General features: G+C 36.1%; 1 protein-coding gene across 1 annotated transcript in view; it reads right to left on the bottom strand.

The window, feature by feature from the left end:
* UBR5 (ubiquitin protein ligase E3 component n-recognin 5) overlaps positions 1 to 22,010 on the bottom strand; it is a 130,979-nt gene that overhangs the window by 51,149 nt on the left and 57,820 nt on the right. Inside the window, exons 10-19 of the mRNA XM_008576773.1 lie at positions 11,059 to 11,175; positions 10,864 to 10,974; positions 10,084 to 10,238; positions 8,937 to 9,054; positions 5,867 to 6,051; positions 3,229 to 3,338; positions 2,300 to 2,412; positions 791 to 934; positions 580 to 691; positions 183 to 337 (exon numbers count right to left, since the gene is read on the bottom strand). Of these exons, the coding sequence (XP_008574995.1) occupies positions 183 to 337; positions 580 to 691; positions 791 to 934; positions 2,300 to 2,412; positions 3,229 to 3,338; positions 5,867 to 6,051; positions 8,937 to 9,054; positions 10,084 to 10,238; positions 10,864 to 10,974; positions 11,059 to 11,175 (1,320 nt within the window). The remainder of the gene's footprint in view (positions 1 to 182; positions 338 to 579; positions 692 to 790; positions 935 to 2,299; positions 2,413 to 3,228; positions 3,339 to 5,866; positions 6,052 to 8,936; positions 9,055 to 10,083; positions 10,239 to 10,863; positions 10,975 to 11,058; positions 11,176 to 22,010) is intronic.

The following is a 22,010-nucleotide window of genomic DNA, read 5'->3' on the forward strand; positions in this document are numbered from 1 at the left end:
TAATTGTATTTACAATAGATATATTTTCAAATCAGATGTTAGTAATAATAACCAAATAAGGAAGCTATTATTAAAATGTGCTGAATATTCTAAATTTTAAGCAAACTAGAACCAGGCCCTAAGCTTCATTAAAAATGTCAGTGCCATCATATCACTTTTCAAAAGTAAAAATGAGCCTCTACCTGTCCAGCAGTGAAAATGGCTACATTCCTCTCATTCTGACCAAGGAAAGCAATGCTGCTTGTAGGAAAATTATTTTCCTGTTCTGCTTTTCCTGTAGCAAGATCAAAGATACAGTACCGTACCCAATTTCCAGTCTTCAAAACAGCATGTACACCTTCAGAAGCACATAAATAAAAAGAAAAATTGTTATACATCTTTAGTAATCTCTAATAAGTATCTACCAAATTTTGACATCTCTGGTCACACTTGTAAATCAATTCAAACAGATACATTTCATTCCATAATGTTACACATGGGACAAAACTGCCTGTGCCCCAAACCACTTTATCCTATTCCCATTTGCAACCTGTAATGGTATATAGAGTGTGCCAGCTGATAAAGTCAGATAATCTTTACCTTTGGAATCTACATTCACTGCTAATATTTCTGTTTTTTCAGGTATACAAAGCTTTTTAGGAGTCCTTTGGAAACAGTCAGGAACTTTTGGTGTTCCACCAGTTTTGACAACCTGCATGACACAAAAGGAATTTTGCTCTCATACTCTATAACATACTACTCAAAGAGTCAGTCCTAATATTCGCCTACTGAATGACTACTGTACACTTACCTGCAGTTCATCAATTCTAAGTAACCTACAATCCTGCAGGAGAGAAGAGGGGTCAGCATCTGGACCAGAGCTACTCTGACAGCTTGTATTAGTAGATGTTCCCGGAAATTTTACAGCAACGTAGGCACCATCCACTTTAAGCACCTAGAAGTAAAGGCAAATACACTGAATATTAACAATACCTTATATGAAATCAATACCCTACTTCTATTCACTGAACTAATTCAACACTGAACGTATTTAATCTCTTATGTTTCATTAATGATCACCAAGTTATAAAATTAACCTGGACAGACTCAACAAAGCTTTGCTGTTTGTGTCTATAGTCAAGGCTCATTTTCTAGACAAAAACTAACCCACACAGCCAGTGATTACAGTCTGTGAATATTTAGCAAGCAACTGAAAAAATTAAGTATAACCCATGAAATCATTCCATCTTTCCTCTTTATTACTTTAAAGCAGTGATGTCTGATAGAACTTTCTTGATGAAAGTAATGTTCTATATTGGCACTGTGCAATATGGTAGCCATTAGTCATAAGTGACTACTGAGCACTCGAAATGTAGCTAATGTAAAAGAGGAACTGACTTTTTAATGTCATTTAATTCTAGTAAATTTAAATAGCCACATATATAGCTAGTGGCTACCATATTGGTCAATACAGGGATAGTGTCAGCAATGCACAGAAAGACAAGCACAGGACTTGAAACCAGGTCATTTGAGTCTCACCTCTACTACTTAAGGCTCTTGATTTTGAGCCAGTGTGATCTTCTCAGAAGAAAATATCTTCTGCCCATAAACTACAGTTCCATTTTGAGAATCAAATGGAACAGTGTATGAGAAAGGCCTCTGTAAACTACAGAGCACAGTGTATCTACTCCTTCCTTTAAGTACAAATGAAAGACCTACACATTTTAAAAATCAAGGAGCATTCAGAAAAACCTTTACAGATACTCTACAGCTGTAGATACATTTTAAGTATGTATGGGGAGAAAGGTGAAATTAATGGCATTCTAGTTAATGGCCTCTACTTACTTGGTTTCTAAGAAGGCAAACACCTCTTCAGGAAGAAGAGAGGAAAAAGCAAAAGGTGGCTTAAAGAGACTAAAGCAAGATTTTTCAGTGTTATACAAGAATTCTAAATGTTATAGAAGATAGTCTCCATTAGAACAATAGTTCCAAAGAACGGACTGTATCAAAAACTAATGTAATCTCTGTGCAACTCTTCTGTAAATTTAAAATTATTCCAAAATTACTTGTTTATTTTTTTTTTTTAAAAGCAACATATCACCATAAATGGTCAAGGAGAGGAATTATGTCCTCATCTGTCAGAGACAAAAGAGACATTTCTGCATCAGATTCAGGGAAGAGACTGAAAAAAAAACCACTGAAGGTGATAAATAAAGCAGCCTTGAAGAAAGGGCTCACAGACACTCGCTAACCATAAATCCTTCAACAACCAGTATCATTATATTTCTATGTAATTAATACATAGCTATTTTGAACAAACCTTGCCAACAGGAACATTCTTAACATCTTCCACAAAAACAACTTCCCGAAGAGACCACTGCTCTTCGTTCACCTTTTCCTCTTCTTTTGGGGCAGGGGTTGACCGTCGTCGTTCTTAGACAACAACAAAATAGTAAGTACCAAAAAGAAAATGTAGAAGAGACTTTATAGATTTCATATAAATATATGAAGAATGATCATTTTTAATGAGATATACAGTTGAGGTTTCTAAATTTAAATTTCATGAACTACTGCTTTATGAATTGGGGTTTTATGACCAACTTCTACTTCAAAAAATTCATAGTGAAGAACTACTATAACCATTAATGCTTAACTATATTAACACAACTACAAAGAAGATGAAGGAAAAAAAAGTATTTTAGACTCTCAAAATTAGGGTTATCTGACCAAGGTTTAAAAAGGGAGATGTGCAGGGCTGTTCTAAAACTGTTACATAACTATCAAACTGTAACTTTTAATTTCCTTGGTTGCAAAGCAACTACACTGTAAAATAAATTTATTTTGAGGAGCTTTAAAAAAATTCTTTTAATCCATGGTGCAGTAGTAAGTCCAGGTTTAAAAATTCTATAAATTCTGAGCAAAAGTTGTGACCAAGCCATAACCAATTTATAATAATGAGAGTTTCAACAAAAGTGGGCAGATATTCTAGCTAGTGGCAGTTATTTCCTTCTATTACTGCAATGAATTTTACATATATTTTCAAAAACTGTAATTCTCAAAAAGCCAACAGTGTAAATATTATCTTCCCATTTAAATAAAACTGCATACAAAAAAATCAAACTAGTAGAAGCACAATTTATACAAAATGATGTAAAAACTAGTATAAGTTGCCTCACATCAGAGACAAACTGAACACAGCTATCTGCTTGGGACCTTATTTTGACCAATGTGTCCTGCACATAAACTTACTATATGGCATCGATGCACTGCTGGCAATTGAGGAGGCATCACTGCACGTGGACGCTGGAGAGGGTGGAGGACCCATTTCTGTTTTTACTGGTTCCTGCTTACTTTCAGGCCTGAGATAAGCAATAAGATTCTCCATAATTAGGAAAATGAAATAATGGAAGCTTGTCAAATAGTGTATTTTTAAGACAAGGTTATTATTATAAGGAAACGAAATATTAAAAACATAAGACTCAAAGGACTCAAGGTACTGAAAAAGGTACATAGTGCATATTTTCAAATGTTTTAACATAGTAAAGAAAAATATACCATAAAAAGCTATCAACAACTTGGGACAATGATTCAGATAAGCTTTACTGGGAATAACAATAGTTACACTCAATATATCAACATGGCTTTATCATAAGCCTCTTGAGCAAAGAAGTTTCAGACTTCATTAAACACTGGCGTGATCGTGCCAATTTAACTGAAAAAATGGTAAAGGCAGATGAGTAAAAAGCCCACTAGATCATTTTTTCTTAGAGTTCAAAAAAAAACTACTCACAATGGTTTATAAAAATTTATTTTTAAACTATCTGATGATAGGATTAATAAACTATCCCTCTTCCATGAGTTATTACATTAATGGTCTACTAAGATAACTAGGGCAACTATACAATGTTCTACAGATGGTAAAAACACAAATATTTTTGTTCATTAGAGGGCAGAAATCAGTTTTACCAGGAAAGGTCACTTATTACTCACAAATTTGTTATTTATTTCATTCTGATATATATATACATATATTATAATCTGCATCAATATCTTAACCCTTTGTCTCCTACTGCCCTCACCAGGAATTTCACCTGAGTTCAGAAATAATCCAAGACAAAGCCAGTAGCATTTTCACCAGCATCTTAGCAAGGGTGCTCAGTACAAGCACACAGTGAACATTCCTGGGTTCTGTGCAAATCCAGTGATGGTAAAAAGAAGTCAATACTGACTAATCAATAGCACACCTTTAAAGTGACAATAACTAGCAAAGAAGAGTGCTATTGACATGAAAATGTACTCTTAGCATTTAATTTTACTTGACTCTTCTGCAAAGTTTACTAATAAAAAAGGCTAATTTCAAGGAAGATCTTGAAAAACTTCTTAAGTTACAGGATTCGAATAGCATATTTTAATCTAATTGTGCACATCAAATATATTTCAAACGTTCTTTACAAAGTTCATAAAATAATGAAAATGTGTTTACTACTTTTATCTTGAGGACGAAAATCAATCTAATTAGGAGAAGAGCCATACATCTCTTTAAAAAAAAAAAATGACAGAGAAAGACAGCACAACAACAAAGCAAAAAACCTTAATTACGCATTAAAGTACAATAGCTTTGCTTTGTTAAAGATTATATTTTTAACTTACTTACCAGCCCTGTATTTCTGAATTTCAGTTTGCATGTTTAACTTTAAGAAGAATAGCAGCAATAGAGCTAGTAAGTTTATAATCATTATATTTGCGCATAAATGAGAGCAAACTAAAAAATTTCATAACTTTAAAAACGCATTATGTACAGAACAATCCCAATCACTTTTCTTTTTTTTTTTTTTTTTCTTTTTTTTTTTTTTTCCTTTTTGTCTTTTTTCGTGACCGGTAACGGGATCACAACCCTCGGTGTCACGCCCGTACCACGACCGGCAACGGGATCGCAACCCTCGGTGTCGCGCCCGCACCGCGCTCAACCAGTGTGTGGACCAGTCTCTATATGGGATCTGAACCCTCGGCGGGAGCGCCTCTACACTCCCAAGTGCCACACTCTACCGAGTGCGCCACCGGGCCGGCCCCCAATCACTTTTCAATGCCTGCATACATGTAGGAAAAAAAACACATCGAAGTGTTCAAAATGTTATTCTCCCAGAATGTGATATTACTACTATTCCATGTTTCTATAATTGTCACTTATTTTTAAAAGATTAAGGAAAAAAAAGTTTAAAAATTTATTAAAATTCTTAAGTTCATGTACCAAACAACCAAATTAAAGTATGCATATTGTTAAAGATGAGTAGATGTTTCTAAAGGCACAGATGTCAAGATCTCTGTTCCTGGCTCCCAAACAAAAACCAGCCCCACGATGTGCGTATATACAAAATTTAGTGGTATTTCTGTTTATATCTCTCCAACCTCAAAAGAGTTTACAATCCTTTACAGAATTTCCCTCCCCAGAACACTGACTTGTAAAACCCTTCTAATGATCAAGATGCAGAGGCAAGACATTAGATAGAAATTAAGATGATTACACAGGGAGAGAGGAGGAGAATGTCAGTCTAACAGTAAGGCTGAACATATTTTTACTACTATACATACCTGCAAAAGACACAACCTAATAATGAAATAAGGAAATCAAAAGAGAACACTATACTGCCATTCTGGCCACCAACTCATCAAGAACAACTGTAATATGTAAATATTAATTAGCCAAGTTGGAAGCAGTAAAATTTAGCAATTCCTTTCAAAACTCCTGGGGACCATAACAAGACCCCATCCCGTCAGCAATTTTCTATGTCACTTTAAACCTCTAAGTCTCCCTTGATTACCCCCATTCATATACTGAACAAACAAGGAACTGGTGTAAAAACAAGATTAGTTAGGGTATAGTACTTACTTAGCTTCAGTAGTTTTGCTAGCTTTTTCCATGCTTTTCAAGCTCTCAGGAGATCTAAGTTGAAATCTACAGCTATCGTTCATATTCCAAACTGACTCCATTAAGACACCAACTTTAGGAATTCCAGCACTAATTGAAAATGCAACTGCTCCAGCATGATACAGAGGATTATTTCTTAAGCATACCTAAGCAAACAAAAGAAAACCGCCATTGAGATGACATAAAACAAACTAGAATAGTTATTTCAAATGTATGAAAATACAATACATAAAAGTATTGCTTCCTAGGTTTTCCAAATACAATCTTACACAATCATTAAGGCTGAAAACAAGGTCTCCATCAAGTAAATTTGCTCCTAAAATTAAAGAGCAGGAGTAATTTCATTATGTTTGCTAAAAATTTAGCATTAACTTTAAAAATTCATGCAGCAAATATCCCAACCATTCCACTACAAAGAAACAAATCAGAAACAGCAGAGAAGAAACTAAAAAGTTAGCAAATAAATAAATAAATAAATAAAAGTGAACAAAACAATTATACTTTGTTTCCTATAGTTTATTTTTTTCCTTAATTCTGATGCTATACAAGCTCTAGAACTTCATTTCTATGAATGTTTGTTTCCCCCAAAAGACTGTTGTTTTCTATCAGCCAGAATCTTCAGTGGATAATGTAATTTTTCTTTTAAATTAAAAAAGAATACATAGATATTAGTGTTATAAAGTTTGACTGAGTTCAGGAATCAATAACCTATAAATTCTTCCTGTCAGGGACTACCCTTATTTCATACTCTGAAAACCTATGGCCTGCAAGATGGCACTGTCAAACATACCAACAATAGCTTCATCTGAGGTATGAACATTATTTCTGGAGATCTCTTTTGATCTCTCCAATAGCCCAATCTTACTGACATTCTGTTCAGTCATCTAATAACTAATGATTACGTTATACTCAACCAGTGAATACATTAAATATAAGAGACACAGAAGAAAGCGGTACATTTGAGAAGTACAGGAACTGGAACATTGGCTTAGAGTTGTAGTTCTACCAAAAAATAGTTCTATATAATTAAGTGTAGTTCTGTGGCAGAGAGAATAGTTCACGAAAGCAGGCTTCTTGGAAAAGGTATGTCCTGCTTAGATGTGACTCGAAGGGACATTTCATTCAGAAATTTTCAGAATTTTCAGAAGACTAGTGAAAGCTTAAAGCCTGAAAGAGGACCAATAAGAAGGCTTGAATTGAAAGAGAAATGTGGTATGATATAATAGAAGTTATTTATTAATGCCTTCTTATAAAAATAACTGTACCTTAAAGACAAGGAGGTGTATATCCAGTGTCTGGCACATAAGACATATAATGAATATTTGCTAAATACATTACTCTGAACAATTATGATATGTGAATGCAGGTGTGCCTGACTACTCTAAGTGACCAACAGCTCTTTCTGATGTTAACACATGAATACCTACTTTCCTTGTCCTTGACTGCCTCAAACCTCTGGTTTTCTACAGCTTTAAAACAAAGTCTTAGTTCTGTACCAAGATATTTTAATATGCTATCTTTCAGCAAATAGTGCCAAGCTTTTCTTCAGTGTATCTTTAAAGTGTTTTTTTTCTGCCCTCCCTGTCCACAGTGATGCCATCCCACCTGCTAACAAGGCAGCTGCTATGATACCCTACTATTATATGAGTCCAAATGACAAGGAAATTTGAGAACATCAGAAATCCATATTTAAACTAAAAATGAAAAGAGGAGCTCCTGGGGGGGAGGCAGCCGTCCCAAGCAACTGACATAAATAATGAAAGCTGAACAATAATGTTCAGAATAGTAGGTAATCACCCAAAACTTTCTAGTTGGAAGGCCAACAAAAACAGTTAGAACAAGACAACCATGAGTAGGACAAAAAATTGAGCCACAAACAAAAAGATACATTTAAGCTGGGTTTTGGAAAAAAGTTAACAGCTCAAGTAGTGACTACTTTTTAAGACACAGGTAATACTACCTCATGGTGATGAGGAAAAAATCTGAATTGAAAGTGCCAGACGAAATTAGCACCACATTATGTTAAAAAACAAAAACAAAAAACAAAGAACAAAAAAACCATTTGTCTAAAGTTTTAAGGAACCAGAGTCTAATAAATCAGAAGTTTAACAACCTTTCTCAAACTTTTGGTCTCAGCATCCTTTTTCACTGTTAAACATTACTGAGTACTTTTTTATGTGGGTCCTACCTAGTTTTAATAATTAGTAAAATAAAACTTAGTAAATTAAATGTATTAGAAATCAAAACAGAAAATTTTAAATATTTAACAGTAATAAAACCCCATGTTGATATAAACAGTTTTTTCAAAAAAACATTACTGAGAAAAGTAACACTGTTTACATTTTTGCAAATCTCTTCATATCAGATTTAATAGAAGCCAGCTGGATTCTCATGTGCTTTTGCATTCAGTCTGTTGCGACATGTTATTCTGACTCAAGTCTATGAAGACCATTCAGTCTCACAAAGATATGTAATTGGAAAAGGAAGGATTTTGCAGGCTCCCTAGCAGGAGTCTTTGGACTATACTTTCAGAACCACTGGGCTGCTAGAAAACCACCTTCCATAGGATACCTATAGAAGAAACTGGTGAAAACACAGGAATTTGATGGAGCCTCCTGCCTGGTGCTGACAATATCCCCACAGAGCACAATCTTTCAAACTGCTTAGTCATAAGAATCACCTCAGATGATTGTTAACACAATGGTGCCTGGCCCTACCACCAGACAAACCAAAACAATGTTTCAGGTAAGGGGCTCCAGACTGTGCTTTTAAAAGTACCAACTGATTCTTAAAACCAGGCAAATATGGGAGGGAACCCTGCCCCATAAGAAAACCTACTGACTTTTGGGCCAGAATCTATACAATGTTACTCAACTTCTGAAAGAAGAAAGAATGATGTTATAAATATATGCTGGTCCTTCAAATGATGAACATCTATAAAAATGCTTATAAGAGAACTGCTTACAGGGGAAGAAAGTGATTTTGAATAGAAACGATGTCCCCTACGTCAGGCTTAATTCTAATCACTTACCTGGGTACCAACAGTGATGTTTGGCATTGAGGAAATACCAGCACTGGATTTAGGCTTTTTATTTTTTGCTCTAGCTTTCTCTAACATTTTCTTTCTTTGACTAAAAGGGACTACACCCCTGAAAAGGAAAAACATAAATCGGTCAAATAAGCAGCAAAGAAGCCCACTAAATAAATCTATACATACTGTCATTTAAACATTTCTGGTGCATTCCTTTTTAAACGTTTTTGCTCCAGAATAACAACATGTGAAACGTGCTCTTAAACAACTTGTTCATAGATTTAATGAGTAATCAGATCCATATTTATTAAAGCTTTAGGATTAAATTTTATAAGAAATGCATCAATTGATATTTTTTTCTTCCAAATAATTATATTTCATTAGGAGACTCCCCTATATATTATGTCTGCCAATTCAAATTTACTGGTAACTCCTTAAAACACAACAGAGAATAAATTTAAAGTCACCTTCTAACAGTAAAGCCATAATTAAATATAGCAGAGAATATTCATGTAATAAAATGAAAATGTGCCCTATAACCTATATTCCAACTATGTAAAAGCAAAGTAATTGTTTATGTATAGAAAAAAAAATTTTTTAATACCCCCAAATATTAACAGTAGTTATCTTTGGGCCAGCCCGGTGGCACACTGCTATAGTGCGCCGCTTGGGAAGCGCGGTGGCGCTCCCGCCGAGGGTTCGGATCCCACATACAGACCGGCCGCTCACTGGCTGAGCGAGGGGCGGGAGCAACACCGAGGGTTGCGATCCCGTGGCCGGTCCCCGGTCTGGTACGGGGGCAACACTGAGGGTTGCGATCCGTTGCCGGGCACGAAAAAAGACAAAAAGGAAAAAAAAAAAAAAAAAACAGTAGTTATCTTTGATTGTGGGATTCTGGATGACTTTTGTTTCCACTTTATATTTTTACAAAATTTAATAATTACATAATTTCTAAATATGCATTACTTCTATAAATCTATCTTTTTAAAGTTTTTTTAAATTTTACTTTGCTCAAAAGTGAAATTTCCCTCTCTATAAAGCATCTTTTGATTAACCTTCTCATGTTGATATTGTGCTACTCAAAGCACCTCTCTATGCACATAAAAGTATTCACCAATAAGAAGTTCTTTCTCCCTATAACACTCACCACCAATATAAGTTGTTCTCCAGCTGGGCACAGGTGTAAAGGGCACAGCAATGTAAAGAAACTATCCGCTCTCCTTGAAGTTCAGAATAAGTTTGTGCGGTATGTTCTAATTTAGAAGCCACAGAACTTAAAGTCTCATCCACCCATGTAGCAACCTAAAGAATAAAATATTAGAGGTTTAAATAAGAATAAGTAATCCTTTCAAAAGGACTGTGGTCATAACTAGAGCAAGATATACATTCTCTATGGATTGAAATTCTAAAATTTTTTGAGCTAAATGCTATAAAAATAAGTAATTCAGAAAAGGTTTTTAGGAAGACTAGAAACTTTCTTCACACAAATAAATCAAAATAACAGTTATTAAATAAGTATCTAAGGCTATTTTTAAGGCATTAGTCAGACATAAACATTTGCTACAACAATTTTTAAAAGAATTTAGAGATTTTAAAGCCAAGCTGATCACTTGAGTTATGATATCCATACTTTCTCAATCTACATTTTATAGCTTCCCAACGTCTCCTCCTTTCTCAGCAATTTTCTTGAATATGTTTTCCTTCCCTAAAAGTAGAAAGCTACTTTGAAAGTTGGATTATAGTACAGATATACTAGCCAACAAAATAATTATGCATTGGATTACTCTACTAGGGCTTGAGACACTTTGTATTTATGGATCTAGTTAGAAAGATAGAAAATGAAAAGATGGGGGAAAAAAAGGGCAAGAAGAGAAAGAAAACCAAGGTTTTAAGCATGAAATGTTTATCAATGCAAAGTGTTTCATACCTTGTTATTTTCTGTAGCTACAGTTGCTCTTATGCTATTGGCAGACAGAAGAACTATTTTTTCACTGGTTAACCCCAAAAATGTTGCTCGTGGATGATGTAATGAAGGATTCTTTGGAAGCATAAGAAAAGTGATTACTATTTTGTATGTTGACACATAGAGCTACTCAATGCAAGGCTCAATACAATAAAATACCTGGGCATTTCTGTAAGGTTCAGATTCACTCCATTTCCACTGATAAAGTTCTCCTTTACTGCTAACAGCCAAAAGCTCAGAATATAGGGCCCCGATACAAATAAATTTTGTTCCATCCTATAAAGTAAAAATAATATAATTCTATAAATGTTATAAAAATTGCCAAATCTACTGATTTAGATACTGTCACTTTAATCACTACATCACATCTAGATTAATTATGTGACTATCCGAAGTCTTTAGCACAAGACTATCAGGTCTCCCATAGTATAGCCCGGGCTCCTTCCATGAACTCACCCTCTTCCAGTCACACTGGCCTTCCTCCTATTCCTGGACCATGTCCACCATGACCCCACCCTAGGACAATTGTCCTTGCTGTTCTCTCTGCCTGTGTTACTCTTTCTTGGGTGACTGACTCGCTTTTTCCTCAATCAAGTCTGCTTCTCTAACCTAACTATATACAAAATATATGCCACTCTTCACATTCTAGTTCCTTATCCTGTTTTCTTCTTACTTCACAGCACTTCTCGACTTGACATACTCATATACTTACTTTTTTTACAGTCTATCTCACTCAAATATAAGCTTTGTCTTGTTCATCACTGTTTCCTCAGAACTTAGAATAGTGCCCAAAGTAGGTGCTCAACAAATGTGTTGAATGAGTGAAGCAAAAACAAAACAAAAACAAACAAACAAAAAAACAGAATAAAGAGTAGAAGCACAGAAAACTAGATGTCAAAACAGAAGATTGTTTGTTTCCCTGTAGGCTCTTCCAAGCTGATGAAACAAATGTCTACATTTTGTTTTCTAAGGTAAAAGTTCATTTACATTTTAGGTTTGCTTAGTCAATATATGTAAATAAATAATATCAATGATAATAGTTTTTAACATAAGACTGATGATCAGAGCCATGAACCACACAGAAATCTCACAGTCAAATTTGCCAATAACAAAAAAATCAACTCAAAATGGATAAAAAACCTAAATTTAAGACATGAAATTTTGAAACTACTAGAAGAAAACAGCAGTAACGCTTCACAAACTACTAGAAGAAAACAGCAGAAATGCTTCACAAGTGAGCAGCACTTTTTTGAGCAAGACTACAAAGACACAGGCAGTTAACGCAAAAATACACAAATGGACTACAACAAACTAAAAAGTTTCTGCACAGCAAGGGACACTATTAACAAAGTGAAGAGACAACCTACAGGACAGGAGAAAGTGTTTGCAAATTATACATCAGACAAGGGACCAATATCCAGAATATATAAGGAACTCAACAGCAAAAAACCAAATAACCCAATTAAAAATGGGCAAAGGGGGCTGACCCCGTGGCTCACTCGGGAGAGTGCCGTGCTGGGAGCGCAGTGACGCTCCCACCACGGGTTCGGATCCTATATAGGAATGGCTGGTGCGCTCACTGGCTGAGCGCGGTGCGGGTGACACCACGCCAAGGGTTGCGATCCCCTTACCAGTCACGAAAAACGACAAAAAGAAAAAAAAAATGGGCAAAGGACCCAAACAGACATTTCTCAAAAGAAGACATACAAATAGCCAACAGGAACATGAAAAAATGCTCAAAATCATTTATCATCAGGGAAATGCAAATTAAAACCATAATGAGATATCATTTCATCCCAGTTAGAATGGCTATTACCACATCCTGGTGAGGATGTGGAGAAAAGGGAACTCTTCTACATTGTTGGTGGAAATGTACACTGGTACAGCCATTGCAGAAAACAGTATGGAGGTTCCTCAGAGAACTAAAAATAGATCTACCTTATCACTCAGCTACCCCACTACTGGGTATATACCCAAAGAGAATGAAATGAATATATCAAAAAGACACCTGCACTCCCATGTTCACTGCAGTACTGTTCACAATAACCAGGAGATGGAATCCACCTAAATGCCCATCACTGGATGAATGGATAAAAAAATGGTGGTATATATACACAATGGAATATAGTTCAGCTATTAAAAAAAAAAGACACCCTATTATTTGCAACGACATGGATAGAATGGGAAACAACCACGTTAAGTGGACTAAAATAGGCACAAAGAGACAAATACCACATCTTAAAAAAAAAAGAAGTTCTCATACAAGAAGAATAGAATAATGGTTACCAGAGGATGGGAGGGGAGGAGAGGTGGCGAACTAATGGGTACAAAATTATGCTGTCTACCCTAAGTTAACCACTGTATTGCATATACATGTAACGAAACAACACTGTACCCCACAAATATATACAAGCAAATGTTAAATGTTTAAAATAGGCACCCTTACATATGTAATTCTACAAATAAAAATATGAAAGTTTAAAAAGAAACTTGCCAATAACAGATTTTAGATTGTACTTTTTGCTGCTGGTCTGTAACACTACTTCTCTCCTCTCTTTGGAATTCTGGCTCCAGGGTATACGGTATACTAAACCAATGCTATCTTTCTGGTGGTCAGCCAAATTCCAGTCTTACTTGGTCAGATGTGTTACAGTGCTCAGTGAAAGTCTGTGAAGTCTGCCAAGATTTATAATATAATAATAACAGCAGGCTGGCTGGTTAGCTCAGTTGGTTAGAGCATGGTGTTGATAACACCATCATCCGGGGTTTGATCACTGTTACCAACCAGCCACCAAAAAGATAAATAAAAATGACGACAGGTTATGCCTCAAAGTTACACAGAAAGAGTATTAATTCTAACCTCTTCTATGTTTATCAGTCACACCTATTTTCTGTGGAGGGATGGGAGAGAGAATAAATTTGAAATTCTGCAAGATAGCAATTCCTCTCTTCTCTTCATCATGGATTTCTGAAAACCACTGTCTACTTTCTCCACGGCAAATGCATCAAATTTTACTTTTTCTACCTCATACTGTCTTCTCGACCCCTTGGTTAAAAATTAAGGATGATGAAATCAGACCAAGTGAGTCCAAAACCTTGATCTAATACTTATTAATTATGTGACTTCAGGTAAGTTTATCTCTAAAATGGGTGTTACATCTGGGGGTGGGGGGAAGGGGGTAAAATCCAAATGAAGTAACATATTAAAGTACACAGCACAGAGCCCAGTGCAAAAAGTGCTCAATCAAATTCAACTATGATTACCCTCATCCCCTGACTTCATCTCCTATTCACCCAGAAAGACAGCTCTCAAGGCACAGCCTTCCTGAACATTCTTACCTCTAGATTTACTTAATGAAAGCACCATTCTCACCTCCTCTCCTCCCCCCATCTCAGAGAAAGCAGAGTCCTCCCCTCCGCTTCTTAAACATAACCCCCTGACACACACACCCTGGCTGAATACAAGTCCTTCTCACATCCTTCAACACCATCCAAACTAATCTCTCCCTCAGTCCTACTCATGGCAAAGCAAATTGTTACCTGGCATATGTTTCACCTCACCAACTTTCACTACCGGCTACAATTGCACTTCCAACTGCCAAATCAAGGCTCCAAGTATTTACTCAATCAGTCGTCTCTTTAAACTCTTCAAGCCATTTGCCTCTGTTCATCATCTGTTGTGGAACCTATCCTCTCCCTTGTTCAGCGGTCACTACTCTCTACTGGTCTTCCTACTGCCTTCATGACTATTTTCTCCATCTCCCTAGCACTACCACGTACTCTCTGCCACAGATTCTATACTTCTCCCCCTTTATCCAAATCATGATCCACCCTCAGCCTCAGTAACTGCATCCATTAGAGCACCATGCTTTCAAACGTGTAAATCTCCTATCTGCAAGAGATCTCTACCTTGATGTCTTTAAAAGCTCTATAACATCTCCAAAATGAATTCATTGTCTTCTGCAAAGGTGCATCTCCTCTGCGGTCCCTATCTCCATGATATCCACCACCCGCCCTGTGACAGGAGACATGGGAACCTGAGAGCTCTCCTCAACTACTCCTTTGGCCATCAATCCAGTGGCCAGTAAACCAGTGCTGCACTAGTTTCAAATTGCTCTCAGATTCTCCCCTTCCTCTCCCCCACCGCCAGTGCTTTGCTTGAGATTGTCACAATGCCTTTCTTTCACAGTTCTACCATTCTCATAACTGATTCTAGATTTTTCCTATTCCCATCATTTTCCCATGATGCCAATAGTGTTCACCTCCTTAAAAATAAACATAATAAAACAAAACCCCATCTATCTCATCATGTCACTTCTCTGAGGACACTGTTGGCTTCTTAGTTACTGCAGAACAACATCCTAACCTGCTTCACAAGTTGTCAAGGGCCCTTTACAGTCTCGCTCCATCCTTACCTCTTCTATTCCCAACCACATAGCAGCAATTCAAACTTCTCATTGTAAGGCGAACATACTGTGATATTTCATGATGCTACTAGGCCCACGCTTGATGTGTTTGAAATGCCTTTGCATCTTGGTCAATGCCTACTTAACCTTAAAAATGCTGTTTAAGTGTCATCTTCTCCATGACGCCTTTGCCAAGTCTCTCAGGTGGTATTAGTCCTTTCCCACTCTGAACCCCCACAGCATTTATTCAAACCTCAATCTAGCACTGATCACACTGTGAACACATTACAGTTGGCTCCTGAACAAGGCAGGGGTTAGGGGTACCAACCTCCCCTGTGTCAAAAATCCATGTGTTTTTTTTTCTTCTGCTAGCTGCTTGGAGTTTACTTTTCACTTGGTGCAGGCAGTTACAGAGTATAAGGAAAACTCTCATGTGACTTGGATCCTAAAGAGAGGGGCTCTTTCAACTTCCTTTTCGGTGTTTGCTATTTTGATATAAAAGAACCCAACTGCTTCTCTGCTTGCTCAGCCTGCCTATTCTACACAATGGGGCAGGAGGGGCGGGGCAGGGCAGAGCTCTAACTAATGCACCTTCAGAAACCTAGAGCTGATGGTGGCCACTCAAGCCAGGAAGGGGCCCAGCCTTGGCTTTGCTGAGCTGGCCAATGGGATGCTTCCTCATGCCCTACCAAGCTACAGGTGATCATGCTGCTGGAGGCCTGAAGAGATTCCAAGTGCTCTGGGGACTCCAACACCATGGCAATGAATGAGAGTAGACTGTCCCCCTCAACCCCCCCAAAAAAGAAAAGCTCGCCCACTAGTGACACAGTTCAGCCTTTGTGGAGTCCCAGGTGGTGAGGGATGGCTTCCCCAGGGTACTCAGCACTTCAGCAGAAGCTGTTGCTGGAAGTGAAACCCAGGTGGTGCTGGTAGTATTCGTTGGCAGCCACGAGGGAACCACTGGAAGGGATGGCTGCCATGTTCTTGCTTGTGGGCTGGTGGAAACCTCAGCAATAACACCTCAAGAGTCTGGGTATGCGATCACGGTGGCAGGGACAGGTGTGCTAGGCCATGGAGCCCACTTGCAGAGGAGACCATGCAAGCTGCTCCACAACCAAGATGTGCATACAGGCCAAGTATTACTTACAACTCCCCAAAAACTTAACTACTAATAGTCTACTGTTGACAAGAAGCCTTACTGATAACATAAACAACCAATTAACACATATATTTTGTATGTTTTATATATATATAAAATTATATATATATATTAAATATATATATATATATATTATACTGGACTCTTTAACAATAAAGTAAGCTAGAGAATAAAAATGTTATTAAGAAAATCATAAAATCTTCAAGAAATTTTCCAACATATTTATTAAAAAAGAAATTTGCCTGAAAGAGGACCCATGCAGTTCAAACCCATGTTGTTCAAAGGTCAACTGTACATTCTATATGAATGTTTGTATTCCCCACTGAATTCCCTGTGGGAGTCCATTCATACTCATCTCTACATTACCACAGGCCAGTTTGGCACATGGCACAAAGGAAGGCGCACACCAACCTACTGTTGAATGAAAAACGAATATTCCAAATTCTTCAAGTAAATGCTTGGCTAAGCAGTACAATATTGAACAAAACATCCCAATGGCAACAGCATGGTGCACAAGGCCCTCTTAGAACTGGATTGCTTATATCCTTCAGAGATAGGCCAATGTTCCCCAGGATGGTAAGTCCTAGATGAGCCAACTGGACCCCACAGGCCCTGAAAATCCACTATGGACAAATGTGGATGGATGATACAGCTATCAACCAAAGAAAGATGATAGAAAAATCACCAATTACTCCTTGCCTGCTTCAGATATCTCTATATAAGAGAAAGTTATTTGTATATAGAGAAATGCAAAACAACTACGCACAAAAGTACACTATTTTAGCTCACTCATTTCATAATGTCACAGAAAACAATGCTTACAAACAATGCTTACATTGTTTTAATGTAATACTAATTTCTGTCTCTGAGCAAGGTGGGGTCTGCTTCAACCCAACTAGAAAAAGTAGATATGCATGCTTCCTTAAAGATCAGTAGTTTGTAGCTTTATCTTAAAAAAATAAAAAACTAAATCATTAGAGGTTGAATCGAATCAGTAACTTTGCAACTGTCTGAATAACATAATTGGGTCATCAATCAAATTAGAAATCCCTCCCCAAAGGGAGAGGGAAAACTGTTAAAAATATGATGGAAATGACCTACTGGCCAAAGCTTAAAAAAAAATCACTCAGCCCAGCAACATGAACTCCTACTGATCACACGTACATTTAGTAATTTATATTTTGAAAAAGTCAGTTTTTCAAACGAAATACTGCCATTTGCAACAACATGGATGGACCTTGAGAGAATAATATTGAGTGAAACGAGTCAGGCAGAGAAAAAGAAATACCACATGTTCTCACTTATTGGTGGGAGCTAAAAAAAATAAACAAATTAATTTACCCACAAACACACACACAAAAAAAGGGGGGGTGGTGGGGAAGAAGATATAACAACTATACTTTTTTTGTAGTTGTTACAACAAACAAACGGAAAGGACATTCTGGGGGGGGAGGGGAGAGAGGGAGGAGGGCGGGAAGTGTCGGTGGTGGGCCATAATAATCATATACATTGTATATTGACAAAATAAAAAAAAAAAATAAAAAATAAAAAAAATAAATGTAAACACACATAAAATAAAGTTATGTCTTGATTGATTGACAAAAAAAAAAAAAAAAAAAAAAAAATCTAGGGCGGGAGGTGTCGGTGAAGGGCCATAATAATCATATACATTGTATATTGACAAAATAAAAATTAAAAAAAAAAAAAAAAGTCAGTTTTTCTATTCCTAAATTTTTCCTCACAAAACTTGATTTTCATCTTCTTTGCTTGGTGGTTTAATTTTTCTACTATTAGGAAACACTAGTTTTACCATCAAGTACCAGCCAAATCCTGTCACTAAACACAATTTACTGTGGATTACAGCTGAAATAAATGGCAACTACAGATTACACTGCGCAATGTGAACTATGCTTATTCACACTTTACTTTTCCTTGCCTATCTTCTTTTCCATATTCTCCTTATGCCTGGCTTCTTTTCCTTTTTATGATAATTTCTCATTTTACTCTTACTTCATTAATTACATTTGTGACACCTAGCTAACAAATATTTCCTGGAAGCTTCTAAGTGTCAATAAAAACAAAATAAAACAAAGTCGTCCCTCACCCATCTTCCACTTCTAGGACCCTCTGCCTTCCCCCTCAGTGATGAAGGCTAAGCAATACAACAAGTTTGACCAGTTGGTTTCAACAATGAGGCTGCTCCAAATAGCTTAAATAAGAAGCTAAATGTCATGGGTCTATTTTATCAACACCCTTCAAAGAAACAGAATAACGTACAACTCTAAAGTTCAATGGGCTAGTGGGAATAAGTTTACTTATTATTTCCCGTAGACCATATGAAAAGAGATCCAGAACAGGAAGGAATATGACTTAATTAATAGTACCGACTTGTTGAAGCACTTTTGCTTCTTTATCACCGACCACATAACTCTCACCAAGCTCTTTACTGGGAGATTAGTGAAAATAAAGGATGTGTCATCCTTAAAACTGAAAGAGTTTGTTTTGTTACAGACCACAAAACAAAGTTTTTATGTTCAACTTCAGCAAATTTACTTTGTATGGGTTTCTGTTATTTTTCTCCCTCCTCTCCCTTCAACATTTATTACTTAGATCTTTTCTTTTAAAAGTCTTTGTTACTACTGTAGCTATATTCTTTTAAAAACTGCTTTAGATTCTTTTTGTTAAAATAAATTTTATTTTGTGTATTTAAGGTTTACAGTATGTTATGGGATACTATATATAGATAGTAAAATGGTTACTACAGTGAAGCAGATTAATATATCTATCATCTCACATGGTTACTTGTTTTGATGACAAAAACAGCTGAAATCTATTTATTCAATTAAATACCCTAGTACAATTTTATTAATTATCATCTTCATGTTGTACATTAGATCTGAACTTATTCATCCTACATAGCTATTACCTTGTATCCTTTGACCTACATCTCCCTATTATGCCTTCTCCCCCCACCCAGGGCAACTGGTTTTATTCTCTATCTCTGTATACCTTTTTATGATTTTTTTAAGATTCCACAAATAGTGAGATCATGCAATATGTTTCTTTCTGTGTCTGGTTTATTTCTCTTATAATATCCTCCAGGTTCATTCATGTTGTGACAAAATCTCATTCTTTTTTAAGATTGAATAATATTCCATTGTGTATATACCACATTTCTTTATCCATTGACAGATACTTAAGTTGTTTCCATATTTTGGCTATTGTGAGTAACACTGCAATGACATTGGAGTCAACATATCTTCAGGAGGTGGTGATTTCATCTCCTTTGGGTATATACCTAGAAGAGGGATTGCTGGATTATATGGTAGTTCTATTTTTGATCTCTTTAGGAACCACCATACTGTTTTCTATAATGTCTGAATCAATCTACATTCCCACCACCAGTGTACTAGGGTTCCCTTTTTTTACACCCTCGCCAACACTTATTATCTCTCGTTTTTAATAATGGCCATCCTAACAGGTGCGAGGAGACATCTCTTACTGGTTTTAATTCGCAGTTCCCTGAAGACTAGTGATTCTGAGTACCTTTTCATATATCTGTTGGCCATTTTTACGTCTTCTATGGAAAAATGTATGTTCAGCTCCTTTTGCCCACTTTTTAATCAGGTTATTTGTTTTTCTGCTATTGTGCTATAAAAGTTCTTAATAAAATTTGTATATTAACCCTTTATCAGATGTGGTTTGCAAATATTTTTTCCCAGTCCTTAAGCTGCCTTTTCATTTTGTTTCCTTTGCTGTGCAGAAGCTTTTCAGTTTGATGTAGTCCCATTATTTTAGCTTTTGAAGCCTGTACTTTTGGTGTGTTATCCAAAAAATCATGGCCCTGGCCAATGTCAAATACCTTTTCCCCTCCATTCTCTACTAGGAGTTTATTAATTTCAGGTCTTACATTTAAGCCTTTTATCCACTTTGAGTTAATTTTTGTGTATGGTATAAGAGTCCAATTTCATTCTTTTGCATGTGGAAATCCAGTTTTCCCAGCACATTTATTGAAGAGATTATCCTTTACCCATTATGCCCTCCTGATGTCCTGCTAGAAAATTAGTTGACCATATATGGTTGGATTTATTTCTGTGATCTCTATTTTATTCCACTGGTCTATGTTTCTGTTTTTATGCCAGTACCATACTGTTTTGATTACTATAGCTTTGTAATATAATTTTAAATCAGGAAGTGTGATGCCTTCCAACTTTTTCTTTCTCAGTATTGCTTTGGCTATTTGGGGTTTCTGTGGTTCCACATAAATTTTAGGGTTGTTTTTCCTACTTCTGTGAAGAATGTCATTGGAGTTTTCTTAGAGATTATGTTAAACTCGGATAAATTGCTCTGGGTAGTATGGACATCTTAACAACATTAATTCTTCTGATCCATGAACACAGGGTATCTTTCTATTATTTGTCTTCAGTTTCTTTCATAATGTTTATAGTTTTCAGTGTACAAATCTTTTACCTCCTTGGGAAAATTTATTCCTAATTATTTCACTCTTTTTAAATACTATCATAAATAGGATTTATTTCTTGATTTCTTTTTTAGGTAGGTCATGTGTATAGAAATGCTACTGATTTTTGTATGTTGACTTTGTATCCTGCAACTTTACTACACTCATTTATTAGTTCTTACAGTTCTTTATGGAAACTTTGAGACTTTGTATATATAGGAAAGTGTCATCCGCAAATAGAGATAATTTTACTTCTTCTTTTCCAATTTGTATATCTTTTATTTCTTTTTCTTGTCTGTTTGCTCTTCCAGTATTATGTTGAATAGAAGTAACAGTGGGCATCCCTGCCTTGTACTAGATCTCACTGGAGAAGCTTTGAGTTGTTTCGTATAGATTATGTTAGCTGTGGTTTTTCATAAATGGCCTTTATTATGTTGAGAAACTATCCTTCTATTCCTAAACTGGTGACAGATTTTTATCAAGAAAGGAAGCTAAACTTTGTCAAATGCTTTTTCTGCATCAGCTGAGATGATTATATGGTTATTATCCTTCATTCTGTTAATGTCATGTTAACATTGATTTTCTGCATATATTACACTAGTCTTGCATGCCAGGGATAAATCCCACTTGGTCATGATGTTTAATCTTTTTGATGTGTTGCTGAATTCGGTTTGCTAATATTTTATTGAGGATTTTTACATCAATGCCCATTAGAGACACTGGCTTATAGTTATCTTTTCTTGCACTATCTCTGTCTGTTTAGTTGATGCTGGCCTCTCAAAATGTGTTTGGTTTAGATTCTTGTTGGAAGTAGGTTGGTATAAACATATATAGTTACAATTTACACGTAGCTATTCAGCAAAACGGAACTAAATTTCTACTCTAAGAAAAATAAACTACAAAAACAACTAAGAAGTGAAAATGAAACCATTTTAGATAGCCACTTAATAGAAAGTTACCTCTTCTCATGAAAGTAACTGAATTTTCAAAGCTATTTCCAGAAATACTAAGTAAAATGAGCAGTCACACAAGCCAGAAAAGAAGTCCACTGGATGGATGGATGGATTTGGGGGGGGGGGGGGGGGGG

This window comes from Galeopterus variegatus, unplaced genomic scaffold (assembly GCF_000696425.1).
Source record: "Galeopterus variegatus unplaced genomic scaffold, G_variegatus-3.0.2 Scaffold1400, whole genome shotgun sequence".
Classification (NCBI taxonomy): domain Eukaryota; kingdom Metazoa; phylum Chordata; class Mammalia; order Dermoptera; family Cynocephalidae; genus Galeopterus; species Galeopterus variegatus.